Source organism: Lytechinus pictus, chromosome 9 (genome assembly GCF_037042905.1).
Source record: "Lytechinus pictus isolate F3 Inbred chromosome 9, Lp3.0, whole genome shotgun sequence".
Lineage (NCBI taxonomy): Eukaryota > Metazoa > Echinodermata > Echinoidea > Temnopleuroida > Toxopneustidae > Lytechinus > Lytechinus pictus.
In genome coordinates, this window is record NC_087253.1 from 10,257,014 (window position 1) to 10,273,470 (window position 16,457).

Genomic DNA, 16,457 nt, shown 5'->3' on the forward strand with positions numbered 1-16,457 from the left:
ATTATAATCGCGGAATAATTAATCGTATCAGATCAGTCGAGGCGATCGTATTGATCGTATAAATAGTTGGAATGGTTCAACTATGTGGTGATGTGGCTTTTTTTGCAGGATTTTTTTGCATTTATGGGAATAATATACAAAACAAATTTACAATGCTTGAGACATGATCATAATACAAGTGACAATCGTATATGTAGTGACTGGAGAAATACAATATATAAAAAAATATATATATAATGAGTAAAATGCATAGGCAAACTATATACAGTAAGCAAATATGTGCTTGAAGCATATAGCAGCCAAAATAAAAATGAAATTTCGAAACGAGACAAAAATAAAATTTTTATTTTGGGACAAGCCCCATCTGGCGAGGTTTAATGGGTATACGCTTTTTCTGATCATGGACCCTGATGTACTTAATTTATGATGATGTAATTAATGCACATGTGCTGCCGATGAAAATATAATATTTTGCCTTTATGGGTTTTTTACAACTCCAGGGGGATCAATGAGAATACAGTAATAGTTCTGAATACGCACTGAGAGAAGTGAAGGCCGGGGGGGGGGGGCACTTCCATTGACGAGTGGATACCATGCGCGACCATGGGGTCTCGAAAAGCACCCAAACACGTATTTTCCATATTCTCAAACTGCACCCCTTAACAAGTATTGGCGTCTCAAACCGACCCTTAACAAGTATTGGAAACAAAACGATACTCTTGGCAAGTATTCCCGAAATGAACCCCTAAACAAGTACAGCGATATTTTATTGTTATGTCGGGTCCGTCGGTCGTTGGTTTTACCTTTACACATCATTATTTTGGTTTAGTACGGCCCCATGCACCTTCCACAACTCGCGCAAGTCGGACTCTAAACACGTAGTGTTGGGGCAAAAAGGACATCCTTTATAAAACATTTTAATTTTGTTTCATCATCCCCGAAAATATTACCCTAAACACGTAGCTTTCCTAGCAACATAGATACCCTTTTTTAAATATTTTTGTGTTTTTGACAAAAAGACATCCTTACGTGTTTTTGGGGTCGCGCATGGTATCCACTCGTCAATGTAAGTGCCCCCCCCCCCCCCCGCCCGGAGTGAAGGCAAAGCGGTCATGGAGCATGCAAGCAAACGAGTAATTATAATTCCTTGAATAGTCATACCATAATAAAGTTGGAGAGGATAATATTGAAATAAATAGAAAAATAACATTAAAAAATGCGAACATAAGGAATACACACAACCCCCAACCCAAGGCTAGGAATTGTGTAAACATCGAAAAATACAGAAAGATGTTAGGAACCTTGCTTGAACTATTGGCGTAAATAATAAACGTAAAATATATGAATTAAGGGGCCAGATATATGTGTCGGGCACAAATCATTTTTTATCGGTGATAGATTTTGACATAATATTCAGATATTAGTTCCCCTTCTCGCTTTCTTTTTGTATTGGCCGTGACAAATTTGGGAATCCATAAAGCCCCAATCCTTCCCCATTATTTTGAACGCCACTGATTTCAACTGGATATCGTCAAAAAATATTGATTGATTGATTTTATTTCGCAAGTCACCATAATATATATACAGTAGCATTAAAAACAACAGGCTTACACAGGATGACCCACGAAAGCTCTAAAGCTATTTTCCAGTGGGGAAATAGGCTTTACCTTGTAAATAAATATTACCTTGGAAATAAGCTTTACCTTGTAAATAAATATTTACAAGGTAGTCAAACTGACAGCAGATGCAGCGTGTAAACACAGTATGAATTTCATTACATGATAATAATAAAATGATAATTACGTAATGTCATGGGTGGTGAAACAAGGGTGGGACGTTTTGTAATTCGCTACGCAGGCTTTTGATAGTAAAGCTGATGAAATACAGGGTTGAAAGTAAAATAATGAGAAAGACTGAAATGAAACGATCTATTCAAAATATAAATTCCATGAAAGAGAAGCGATTCAAACAGAGTATGATATTGCGTTTACATTCCCTTTGATTCATATTATTTTGATTCCCTTTCAACACTCTACTTCTTTCTTTATTTCTTCTCTCTCCTCCATGCCCCCCTTCCCTTTCTTGGGGCGGCGGGGATGGGGGGGGGGGGTATCGGATATGAGAAAGCCTGCAGTTTAGGTGTTATGGCACACTCGGACAAGTTCAATTTAGTGGCCTAGTAGGTCCATTGGTAAATTGCCAAGTCGTCGACTGCCAAGTGCCAACTTGCACTCACCACATGGTCTGATTTAATTTAGTCCATATCCATTCCGTCCATCAATATTTCGTCGAACAACTATTTGGTCCAGTATCCAATTCATTTTCATTCATTTTGCACAATAGCACGTTGTCCAATTAGACCAAATGGTATATGGACTGAATGGCTATTGGACCAACTGGTTACTAGACGATAGTGGATGAACATAATTATGGTAGACTTTAATGATAGTAGGCGAGTTGGCAATTTGACGATTTGGCATCAGACGAAATGGAAGTAAACTGATCCATGGACTTATATAGTATCACACCGGTATAGATAAAGAGGTACAAAAGTGGAAACGATGCCCGACGGACATGCGCATATCCAGGATTTTGCACCACGAGGGGGTCACTATTTTTGCGCCCCTGTGAACTTTTCGGAAAATTGCACCCCGACCCGACCACTCAGGCAATCAAAGTGCCTAAATGCATTTTGAATTGTCTTATTCCACAACCACGTGAAAAAGGCAATCGAAGACCATTTTTTTTAATGTGTCCATAGTGTGTCCATGTAAAAAAAGATCAAAGTTGTATCCACTTCTTGAAAAGAATAAATGCGACCAGAAAGCATAGAATTTTTAAGCGTTTTGGGGTTTCAATTTAGTTCAACTTTTCATCAGAGTGGTAGACCATACTAAAATTATGTGCGGGAGCTGTAATTTCTTAACCGGGGCTAGATCCAGCTTTCGCCAATAGGGGAGGGGGATATTTTCATCTGTTTTCCGATCAAACATTCTACGCTTTTTGCAACCGTGAACATGATATGTATATGAATTATTTAAACAATTATTATTGATACGAGCGCGAAACGTGAGCTGAATTTTTTTTATATTCTGACCTAAAATTTGAGGGGAAAAAAATCTATGAGCACTTTTGGCAATCAAGAACAGGATGAGTATCTATCAACATTTTATGCGATCACGAAGTGCGAACTGACAATTTTTGAATTCCCAATCCAACACTGGACATCATAAGCACTTTTTATAACCATGAACAGGATGAGTATATAGCTAAATAATTAATGCGAGCGCTAAGCGCGAGTTCAAATTTTTTGATATTCTGACCTCGTAAATTTGTGCGAGTGCGAAGCGCGAGCTTAAAAAGTGATTGATATTTTGACCTAAAATGTGGACATTCTAAGCACTTTTGGTAATCATGAACAGGATTGTCATCTAACTAAACATTGATGCGTCCGCAAAGAGCGAGATGAAATTTTTTTCATATTCTTACCTAAAATTTGGACATTTGAGTAAGCATTTTCGGTTATCATGAAAAGGATGATCAGTAACAAAACAGTTTATGCGAGCGCGAAGCGCGAGCTGAATAAAAATCTATATATTTTGATACAAAGTCAGACATTCTAAGCACTTATCTTACCATGAACAGGATCGCCACCTTACTAAACAATTAATGCGAAGAGTAGGATGAATTTGTTTTTATATTCTGATCTAAAATTAGGACTTTCTAGGCACTTTTGGTAATCATGAACATGATTGGTAATTGATGGGAGCAAACATGAGTTTGGCACCCCCTCCCCTCCCTAGGTAAATTGAACCTGAATTTGATGCACCGAGACAAATATCAAATTGGCGTGTGGTGAATATCCATTCGGCACCCCCTAGGTTGAACATCAATTCGGCGCCCCTATATGTCAAACAGCAACTCGACAACCGTATATAGAAAAAAATTATTCGGCGCCCCATCCCCAAGGTTAAACATCATTTCGGTGCCCTTCGGTGCCCCTATGTCGAACATCTATACGGCGCCCCGAGGTAAAACATTAATTCGCCCCCCCCCCCCCCTAGGATGAAGATCAATTTGGCACATCCTAGGTCGAACATCAATTCGGCGCCCCTAAGCAAAACATAAATTCGTCACCCGCTATATACATACTCTAGGTTGAACATCAATTCGGCGCATCCACCCCCCCCCCCCCCATGTCAAACAGCAATTCGTCAACCCCTTTTCTTTCCTTCCCTTTTCTCCCTATTTTGGCGCCCCCGAATACGCGCATGGTAGAGCTACGGATATAGAGAAATAAGGACAAAGATGTAATGAAAATATAAAAACTCTTGAAATACTTTACGTTTTCTAGGCAAACAAGAATCCAAACTCCAAAGCGTATAATAACGTCCGGCTGAATAGACCTCCATTTGCATCCTGTTTGATATGCTTTCCTGTAAGTTCCATTGTGGGCAAAATAAAGGGCAAAAGTAAGTCTGCTTTCTTTGAGAGGGTGTAAATGATGATATATTCAAATACCAGCGAGTGCCATAGGTGACGGAATCATAGGCGACGGAACGTATTTTCAATTTTTTTTTTTTTTTTTTTTTTTGGGGGGGGGGGACAAAGCGAAAAAAGGCACAAATATGCAAAAAATTGCATTTTTTATGCAAACTTATATTTTCACCATGAGATTATCATCTGTGTTAAGTAGTTGTGCGTTTTGTAGTAATTAAATTGAGCAAAACCTTTTTAAAGTCTTTTCTGATTGATAAAATATCTATTTAGGCTTTATTTTTCCGGGAGCGAGCGTAGCAAGCAAGCAGTTTGAACATTTTCAAATCTGAAGTTGTGAAACTCGCCGCTTTTTGGTCAAATCGCGCAAATTATTGTTAAAAGAGCATTCTTGCGAGGTGTTAAGAGCGCAAATCGCGAGCTATAAATTCTAGACATTGCTTGTACTAACATGACTAATAAGACATGAAAATCAAACATTCCGAGCAATTTTGTTATGAAAAAGATGTGCATCTAATTGAAGAATGGACGCGAGCGCGATATTCCAACCAGAAAACTGGACATTCTAAGCACTTTTTTAACCCAAGAACTTAATTGTGTGTCTTAATAAATAATAATTGATGCGAAGCGCGGCGAGCCGAAAATTTGTAATATTTCAACCTGAAAACTGGATATTCTAAGCAGTTTGAAACCAAGAACATAATGTGTACCTTTGATGCGAGCGGAAAGCGCGAGCTGAAGATTTGTGACATTTAAACCTGAAAATTGAACATTATAAGCACAAGTTGTAACCAAAACAAAGTGAGTGCCTTCCTAAAAAATAAATGATGTGGGCGCGAAGCGCGAGCCAAAAATTTTGTGATTTCCAACCTAAAATGTATCGTTTGACTTCAAAAAGGGTATTTTATTTTGAAAAGGGACATTCATGTACATCATTTTGAAATAAGTGCACTCTCCATTTAAAAAAGGCATTTTTTCCTACTGGGATTTTTTTATGTAGGGGGTTAAGTGCCCCTGCCGCCCCCCGGTTCCGCCGCCCCTGCTGCTAATATAGCCTCGGGTTATAATTTTTATCTAAGTTCAAACTGGTATTAACAAAAATATGTTGGTATGACTGCATTTTATAACGATGGTTTTCTTTAAAATATATATTTTTTACCATTTCGATCCATCACATTTTTGCATTTTTTTGTCCGTCGATATGCCCAGCGCTGAGAGGTCATGCCAAAACGTGATTTTGCATGAAGTACATTCTCTGAACCATCATCGGAACTTCGGAATCACACAGAGATGGAAGACCCCTTCCCCCAAATAGTTCCGCCTAGCTGTATGTCCTCGAATATATATATATATATATTTAATAAGACATCAGAAATGCGAAACACAAATTCACGAGTAATGCAGTTTTTGCAATAAAATTTGCAATTTTATTATATATATATCACCATGATAAGTACGTAATTTTATTATCCGAGCACATGCAGCGGACCGAGGAGCTAGAGTGGGTGGAGGGAGAGGCACCTAGGAGACGTCATACTTGTTCTTGTTCAGTATACTACCATAACAAGTTGAAAAGAAAAATGCAAAGAGAAACTTGGAGGGGGATCGATGTTACATGGTTATAACATACAGACCTACGCACCGGTATCATAGGCGGATCCAGGAGGCCGACGTTACGCCCCCCCCCCCCCCCCCCCGATATTGGCGGCGCAAAGTAATATGAACGAAAGCAGAGCGGGGGGCAAAATATAAGAGGAAGAATGAATAAAAAAAGGTGAGGGGAATTCAGACTTGGGGAGGGGTGGGAGCCAATCATGTCACTACACATGTATAAAAACAATTTAGCCCGCGCTTTGTGTTCGCATTGCCTGTTCGATGGAACATCTATTCATCTATACCAATTCATTTATTGATTTATTCATTCAGTCATGGTTAAACAGGTTCACAAGTTCAGAGTTATTAGTATATAAAATCATAGTAAGAAGTACAATGACAAGGTATAATTCATATCGAAATAGTATGAGACATAAAGAAATATTAACTGATCAATGTAATACAAAACACGGAAACATTGTTGAAGGGCTTATAGTAAAACGAACAAGGGAACTAAATAGGCCTTTACTTATTCAAATTTTTGAGCACCTTATCCGTCAGTGTGCATCTTGTTTAATGATCATATTGCTCAGATCAATTTTCAGGACACAATACACAGTCCGAAAATAATACCTCACGCTCGCATTTTTTATAGGGTTTAGTACTGTTACGACTATAGATTCCAACCAAAACTAGCTTTGAGCTGCCGATCGATCGGGAAAAATGTGGATGAAAATATTGTTCACCCCGGCCCCGTTATTAGTGAAAGCTGGATCCGCCCCAGAATATATTGTTTAAAAAAAAAGGCATAGGCCACGCGGTATTTGTCATTTTTTAGTGATAAATACATTGAGGCAGTATATTGACAAATAATCACTGGAAGAGAAAGAGCATCTTATAGGCCTATATAACGCACAAAGCAAAATAATGAAGAATGGCGGCAAAGCTAGTTCAATACAAAATGATTTCCTTTTCCTTTAAAAAAAATGTTACAACACGTTATAATAATGAACAAATCAAAATACATAACCTGAAGAAATTGATAACAATTCAGTGAATCGGAATCGAAACAAAAATGCGTATGTAAATATAATTATAAAATAGAAATAAAAAACGGGAAAAAAAATAAGAATAGCCCTTTCACAAGCAACCATAATTCTCCCTCCCTTCATACCCTGGACAAGTAAAGAAAAAAAAATACAGCTAGAGAAACGAAGCAAAGATGAAAAGCAAGGAAAGGGAAGGAAGCCGTCTCTCGGTACCTGGTACTCTGCCCAGATATCAAGATGTACGTAGGACCTTTTCTCCGCGATTTGAAAAACAACGTGCATAACATCACAATTATTATGATGGTCATTTAAAAAAGTTCCTTGGTTGTTTCCAAGTTATTTAATTTGCCGTCGAGGGACTGCGCGAATGCACACGCTCCTACAGGATATTAATGAAAAAGTCGCAAACAGACTCCGCCGTTCAATCCGATACTGTACTGTATAGCCGGTATACAGATCGGCACGTGAGACAAGCGCAGAGGCGATGGATATGAATATTCATGAGCAGGTATTGATGTCATTTGGTCTCAAGGTGGCGCTCTTCATTTTTTATATCAATTTCAAAATCTGCATCAAAAGAAAGCTCACTTGGCAAAATTTCTCTTCTTTATATATTTTTTTGAGAATAAAAACAGTTCTTTTGGCCAATGCAATACATTTTATGGACTCAGAACTTGTTTATGAGCGTTTTGAAAAGCGAAGAGTGAAATCTAAAAGAAAGTTTTGAAATAAACCAATGTCACAATTTACCTTTAATGGGGATGTTTTCCCTGGCAATAAGTTGGTTTTATTACAAGCAGAAAAAATTGGAGAAAGATATTGACAGAAGTTTGATAAAAACCCATCAATGAATAAGATTAATTAATTCAGTTTATTAAAATTAAGTAATTAATTGGTTAAATATTTAATTTGTGACGTCATCTGCCAGATGCTCCCTATTTATCGTGATATGAATGTCAAAAATTCAATTTCTTTGATTTTAATGCTCAAATGAAACCACTTTCATTTATTTTTTTTTTTGGGGGGAATGGCCTTTTTGAGAATTCATATCACACGAGATATGGAGAAGCTGCTCGTTTGTGGCATCACAAAACTGAAATTTTTTAATACCTCTGCTAATATGCTTTAGCATATTCTCATTAAATCTTCACTGTTATTTTTGTCTGCTTTTATCAAAACCAACTTATCGTAAGAGTGAACTGCTCCTTTAGTAATATCACATGCATACGTGTCGCCCTTTTTTTCATTTAAATCAATTCCATCCATTGTTTCATTGTTCCAATGTTCTATCAACATTTTTCAACTCCAAGTTGGCCTACATGTCAAGAAAAGGAATCAGTAAGACAAAAAAAGTCATATTAGCATTGCAAACTATATATGCAAGTACACCATGTAGTTGAAGCTTGATCCTGGCTTTAATATTTTATATGGTCTTCGAAAATGCATTATATAGTATATCATGGTGTATGCACATTGCAGCTTTTGCACTCATTTCATCAAGTTTATTTCAATCGCTGATGTGGTTTACGGTACACCATGTGAAGTGTTATAGAAACAGTGGATAGAAGAAGAGAAGAAATGGATAGGCGAGAAAGTGGAGATTTGAGAGTAGAGTATTCTTTCTTGAAAGTAGTCCTGAAAAGGACTGTAAACCAGGAAAGATTGATGAGTTGAGAACAGCTTGAGTAGTAGAGCTAATGAGGAGATGCTGGCTTGAGTCGGCAAGTAGAGATGATGAGTCTCTCTACTACTCATCATCTCTACTCGCCGACTCAAGCCAGCATCTCCTCATTAGCTCTACTACTCAAGCTGTTCTCAACTCATCAATCTTTCCTGGTTTACAGTCCTTTTCAGGACTACTTTCAAGAAAGAATACTCTACTCTCAAATCTCCACGTTCTCGCCTATCCATTTCTTCTCTTCTTCTATCCACTGTTTCTATAACACTTCACATGGTGTACCGTAAACCACATCAGCGATTGTACATACATGTACCACCATGCAAACCTTCAAACAACAAGTTGATTTCAGTTTTGTAATTTGTAGTTGTTGAGATATGTTGAGTTTTGTTGACAAATTTCAGGTCATGCGATTTGTCTAAATTCGTTGTATTGCTTTTGTAAACTACATTTATATATCATTATTAGTGTGTGCTGCATTAAAATTATGATTGTTATACAGTACATCAGCACATATGTGACTTAATTGTACACTCAGAGGGTTTCTATTATTATTGTTAATATTATTTTGCGTGAAAATATATCAGCTTGGTAAAGGGTTCTTTTATACTTCATTTTTCTAAAAGAATATTCAACGTGATTTTGTACTGCTTAAATTGTTATGATGATTTCTATATTTTGTTTTGTTATCAGTTTGCAATGCTTGTTTTTGTTTTTGGTTGTTTTCTTTAAACTTTGTTCTGGTATTTTGTGTAGCCCTTTGCATTATGCGGCTGGAATGATGCTTCACACAAAGCGTAAAGAGTAAGGATGGTCTGCCAAACTTATCCTTTCCTTTATCTATATTTTTTATCAAAACCTACTAGATGATGAATATCCTTTTAATCCTTTTAAACTCTTTCAAAGTTGATTAAAGTCTGTGGCATTTTTGTTTTAAACATTAGCAATCGAAATCGAGAAAAGAAAACAGATATGAGACAAACACGTAATGAAGAATGATGAGTGAAGTATTGCATTAAAAAGATATATATATTTCGGATATTATTTGTTGTTCTACACTAAAAACCAAATTCTCTATTGAAGGTATATATAATTTTTTGTCATTAAGTTGCAAACATTAGTTTAATCCACTTTCTGTTCTAGAAATTTAAAAGAAGAAGTTACTTGGAATTAAGAAGAAGAAGAATGAAGCATTTTGATAGACCTTTTGATAAAATTGATAAAAAATATAAATGGTAAAATGAAAAGAAACACACTTCAATATTTTAATCTTTTGTTAGTCCAAATTTCAAGATAATTCATCATCTAGTATCTCTGTGCCTCCATCCACCCTATATCTTTGTTTTCTGAATCAAGAGGTTTTTGAGGCACGTGCATGAATGATTTACACTCTTTTGTCACCTTGTTTGATATTTTCCTTCCTATATTTTATTTGCATGATTTTGGCCTATTTCAAAGTTTTATGAATGACTAATACAGAGCTGCCAAATAGTACGATTTTGTCGTATTCCGTACGATTTTTCACTTAAAATACGACACTAGGATTTTTACAAATAAAATACGATTTTTTGAAAATATAGCTATGGTAAGGCTCGACATAACAGAAATCCACCTCGGGCAATCATTATTGAAAAATGTTAAGTTTTGGTGGCCCGAATCGGGCAACCAATAATTTTCAAAGTAGCGCAATTTTTCTCCCGATTTTGCACCATTTATCAACTTTATACAGTTCAAATTGCAACCAATTCGTCATGCGCCCTTTTTGTTGATCTACACACAAATACACACACACATGACAGTACATAGGCTTACCGCTCTAGCATACAGTAGCTATTATCCAGCCGGCCGGCTGGCGTGCGTGAGCTTTGCATGAAACCACTGCAGCTACATGTAGCTATCTGTGCGCTATCAGCCTATTCAGACTCGGGGAGCTACGATACGAAATGTTGCTGCTAAGATATCTTCCACAGAACTTTGAAAATCTATTTGCAAGCATTAAAAACAGGAATTATGACCTCTCTTTTGACTCAAAAAGACCGATTTCCAAATGTATTAATACACATAAAAACACATAGGTGAGTACATCACAGTCCCATATGTGCATTTGTATGTATGTTGATACTTGGTTTCTTTCGAAGCTGTGTCTTTTCTAGCAAAAAATAAGCAGACAGTTTTTTCCTTTTTGTCTCACCTGCATAGCAGAGTGAGACTATAGGCGCCGCTTTTCCGACGGCGACGGCGGCGGCGACGACGGCGGCGGCGGCGTCAACACCAAATCTTAACCTGAGGTTAAGTTTTTGAAATGACAGCATAACTTAGAAAGTATATGGACCTAGTTCATGAAACTTGGCCATAAGGTTAATCAAGTATTACTGAACATCCTGCCTGAGTTTCATGTCACATGACTAAGGTCAAAGGTCATTTAGGGTCAATGAACTTAGACCATGTTGGGGGAATCAACATCAAAATCTTAACCTAAGGTTAAGTTTTTGAAATGTCATCATAACTTAGAAAATATATGGACCTAGTTCATGAAACTTATACATAAGGTTAATCAAGTATCACTGAACATCCTGCATGAGTTTCACGTCACATGACCAAGGTCAAATTACAGTGAGCACAACAAAATAATGAGATGTATAGTAGGAAAGTACACGACGGGTATGAATAGGATTTTTTGTCTAAAAATAGGATTTTTTGGGTGAAATAATAGGATTTTTTGTCAAGTGTGGTTGGCAGCTCTGCTAATAACATAATACTGCATTTAGACATGTAAGTATAGGGAGGGAGGGGGAGGGGGATTTGCTCATTATGACACACTTGTTAAACCTTATAGTCTTGAGGGGGCAGGAGCTCCCTGGTTTTTGTCTCACCTGCATAGCAGAGTGAGACTATAGGCGCCGCTTTTCCGACGGCGACGGCGGCGGCGACGGCGGCGGCGGCGGCGGCGGCGGCGTCAACACCAAATCTTAACCTGAGGTTAAGTTTTTGAAATGACAGCATAACTTAGAAAGTATATGGACCTAGTTCATGAAACTTGGCCATAAGGTTGATCAAGTATTACTGAACATCCTGCCTGAGTTTCATGTCACATGACCAAGGTCAAAGGTCATTTAGGGTCAATGAACTTAGACCATGTTGGGGGAATCAACATCAAAATCTTAACCTAAGGTTAAGTTTTTGAAATGTCATCATAACTTAGAAAATATATGGACCTAGTTCATGAAACTTATACATAAGGTTAATCAAGTATCACTGAACATCCTGCATGAGTTTCACGTCACATGACCAAGGTCAAAGGTCATTTAGGGTCAATGAACTTTGGCCGAATTGGGGGTATCTGTTGAATTACCATCATAACTTTGAAAGTTTATGGATCTGATTCATGAAACTTGGACATAATAGTAATCAAGTATTACTGAACATCCTGTGCAAGTTTCAGGTCACATGATCAAGGTCAAAGGTCATTTAGGGTCAATGAACTTTGGCCAAATTGGGGTATTTGTTGAATTACAGCCATAAATTTGAAAGTGTGTTGGTCTAGTTCATAAAACTTGGACATAATAGTAATCAAGTATCACTGAACATCCTGTGCGAGTTACAGGTCACATGATCAAGGTCAAAGGTCATGTAAGGTCAAAGAACTTTGGCCAAATTGGGGTATTTGTTGAATTACAGCCATAAATTTGAAAGTGTATTGGTCTAGTTCATAAAACGTGGAAATAAGAGTAACCAAGTATCACTGAACATCTTGTGCGAGTTATAGTAGTTTTCAAAATCAGCACTGCTGCTATATTGAATCGCGTGATGCAGGTGAGACGGCCAGAGGCATTCCACTTGTTCAAGTAAAGAAACAAAATGGGAGGGAGGGGTGGGGAGAGAAAAAGAAGAGTAAAACTTTCTGTAGTTTAAGAATGAGGTTCCATGACAGTTTGCTCTGGCAACAATTGCTCAGCTCTAAATTCCACACACTAAACAAATGGCCAACCTCAACCCTGGGTTGAACACTATATCCTACCTGAAACCTAACCCTAAACCTAACATAAAATCCTTTTGCAACCTTAACCCAGACCCTACATCCTAGGTGAAATTAAGCCCGGAGCAATTGTCATGTCACCGAAAATGAATTGCATCTCTTTGTGAGACAGGCAGTGAGAGCCCTCTCTGTGCGTTAACAAGATATTTACTCTTCCGATAAATGCTCCTCTTCTAATTTCTCTGACGATATAAGGTCATGGATCGGGTTGTGATAGGGCTTTTAGTTTGATATCATATGAGGATTAGGAATAAGTTTAGGTCAGGTTTCAAAGCTCGCATTTATGTTTGGCTTAATGTATGCATTTTGAGCAAGAGCAATTGTCGCAGGAGCATATGTCATGAAACTGCCTCTACACATATCAATGCATGTGAATTTATTGCTCTCTTGACTTTGTGCTAACATTTATATTTTCTTTCTTACAGAATTTTGCATGGATGTTCACTATTCCTTTTTTCTTATCTAGATTGCATGACAAATTTTTCATTTTTTTTTTTGTTAACTTAAATATTTTTTTTCATTCTAAAGTTCTATTCTATCACAATACTGGTTGATATTAGTTACATGTAGTTTCACTTCCAAGTTTGAAGGACTTAATTAACCCTATCTAGGCAGGGGTTTTGGGGAGTTCATATGGCCAGGGTGGGGGGACTGGGAGGCCCCCCCCCCCCTTGAGATCTTGGCCGTTGACTGCATGATTGCGCCGAAAATTGGCATGTAGGTTGTCTGGGACATAATCTACAAAATATTGTGCAAATCGTTGAGGGGGGGGCCCTTCCCCCTAGCCTGGATAGGGTTAAGACTGCCCCCTTTAATTCATCTGCAGCCACCATTCTCCACCTCTGTCAAACTGCAAAACCACCAAATCTGTTTGCTTCTTTTTAACAGTTTAACTTCTTAAAATGCATGACAAATTACAGTTACCTTTACCAATAACATGTGCTTGGTTGCATATATGTGCACTGTATCATGCTATTTATATATGTGTGTATGGACTGGTAGATAGATGTTTATACTTGTATGAACATCTGTTGCCAATGAAAGCATAAAGGTATACCTACTAAGTCAAGAAGTCATATCACATAAGGCTTGTTAACAATGTGGCATCTAAAATATAATTTCTAAATATTCATTAAAATTAATTTAAATTAAACTTGTGTTTATCATCTTCTCATTCATGATAATGCTTTACAATGTGATTTGCATAAATGCCTTTTCACGTACATTATTTTAAGCAATTATTTATTAGATATTTCTTGATTCTTTTAAGCCGTTCACAAAAACTCCCCTACCATAGTGTGGAGCATTCCTTTCCATTTCCTCACTTTCTACATTTGTGTATTGCTCCTTCAGACCAGTCCATTATGCTGCGGGGATGACAGGACCAACTGATATACTGGAGCTTCTCATCGAGTACGGTGCAGACTTAGACTCGGTCAATGATGATAATTGCACCCCTCTCTTCTTCGCTACCCAGTCCAACAGTTACTTCGCAGCTAGTGTCTTATTGAACGGAGGTAAAACAATGTCAACATCTTGAAGCAAATAACAAGCAAGAATCAGAGAAGAAATGATTTGCAGTTATTTCAAAGTCTTATGACTGATTTGGAGCCGTAAGGTTGATTTGTCATTGTATTGCAAGATTCCTGTAATGCGGCTAAATGTATTATTTTCATGCATATTAACCCTAAACAGGCCGGGGGGGGTTGAATCAACCCCCCCCTCAACATTTTCTGCGATCATTCCGCCGCGCGAAATTTTTTGACTGGTCCACTCGCAGAGTTTATACTTTTAAGTCTCGCGCATCTTTTGAGACCAAATTTATGACGCCCGGGTACGCGGTTCCGAAACTACGCAACATTTTGTAAGTGCATGTCAGACCAAAAATTGTTCCAAAACGTGATTTTGTGTACAAAGTCAATGCAAATTGAGTTTTCTCATCTTATTCATAAAGATATGATTATTTTTAATTTAAACAGCTGAAATCAATTGATTTTAGCATAATTATGCTTCAAAAAGGTTGTGCAATAAATCTGGTGAAAAAACTAATAAAAACAAAAGGTTGAAAAACAGAAATACATAAGAAATTCATAAAACAATAAAATACATGTACATAAGAAATTGATTTCCAAACCGAAGTTTTTTTCATTTGTGATTGTTAAGAATGCTAAAAAGAATATTTTTACAAAAAATTAGCATTCTAGGAGCTTTATTAAGTGAATTGGAGCAAAAAGTATGATTTATGCATAAATTAGCATAATTAATTCATATAAAATAAAATCTCATCATTTTGGGAAATTTTACCATATAGCCTTGTAGATTACATCGCACACTACCAGCGTGCAAGTTTTTGCGGCGCTCGCGCGATCGGCTGCCGAGATCTCAGGGGGGGTTGAATCAACCCCCCTCCCGGCCACAGAACAGCCAAAAAAGCCCGGCCTAGTTAGGGTTAAAGGAAACCAAATACAAGGAGAAAATCTATCTTATCAGAAAGAATAAAATGAGAGGAGCAATCTAAAACTTGTTTTTATCAAAATCGGTTATAGAATGAGCGAGTTATGGAAGTTTGAAAACTTTTGTTGTACTTTCAATGGGGATCCTCAAATTGGCAAACATGCTTCAAAATTGCTGATTTTGTGGACAACTCTCCATTTGTTTTGTACACAAATTTTCAGATTTTCCCCATTATCTTTCAAATTACATTCTGTCTATTTCTGAGTACAACATATGTCATGGGAAAATATAATTCACACCACATATGTCAAGGTCAGGAGGAGATAATGTGAAATATCTCAAATAGAGGGAGAACATCTGAAAATTTGTGTACCAAACAATTGAGAGTTGTCCACAAAATCAGCCATTTTGAAGCACGTTTGCCAATTCGAGGATCCCCAAAGAAAGTAAATCAAGACTTTTTAAACGTCCATAAATTGCTTATTTCATATCCGATTTTGATGACACATGTTTTAAATTCTTCCTCTCGATCATTTTACTCTTTCCAATAAGATTGCTTCTTTTCTTAGGTTTTGGTTTCCTTTTAAGTATCCAAATTGGTTTGCAGTCCAACTTTCAACGAAAAGTAGTATCACTTCACATTCATGTAGGGAATGAATAATTAGAGGAACTACAATGTAATACATTAATAATAATAAAAAGAGTATTATTTACCCATTCTTTATTTGACTGTACATCGACTTCTGCATTTACAATTTGTTACTATATGTGGGACTAAGATGTTTGATTTTTTTTATTTCATTACATATATATATATACAGGGGCCAACGTGAGGCATAAGAATATCCAAGGTTTGACTGCATTTGACTGCATCATCGACTTTGACGAGTGGTTAGAATGTGGATTCTTTACAGACGAGGTCAAGGCAAGGCTAAAAGGTAAGATTTTCCCTCAATTTTTAACAATTTTTCTTTCTATTTTATGGGATATACATGTACATATATCAAACTATATTGAAACGTTCAAGATTTAATTTGGTGTGGATGAAATGTGTAAGTATACATGTATGTAAGATGACGACGATCCACAGCATTTGTGTTGCGCCATATTTCTGTTAAAAACATCCATAGGCGCAGGCTCTATACATCTG

General features: G+C 37.1%; 1 protein-coding gene across 7 annotated transcripts in view; it reads left to right on the forward strand.

The window, feature by feature from the left end:
* LOC129267777 (uncharacterized) overlaps positions 1 to 16,457 on the forward strand; it is a 59,808-nt gene that overhangs the window by 41,156 nt on the left and 2,195 nt on the right. For 4 of the 7 annotated variants that reach the window (XM_064104630.1, XM_064104634.1, XM_064104632.1 and 1 more), the window contains 2 exons: positions 14,207 to 14,370; positions 16,129 to 16,245. In XM_064104630.1, coding sequence (XP_063960700.1) covers positions 14,207 to 14,370; positions 16,129 to 16,245 — 281 coding nt within the window. Of the gene's footprint in view, positions 1 to 9,573; positions 9,622 to 14,206; positions 14,371 to 16,128; positions 16,246 to 16,457 lie in introns of all 7 variants that reach the window. The other 3 variants (XM_064104628.1, XM_064104629.1, XM_064104633.1) reach the window with 1 other exon arrangement.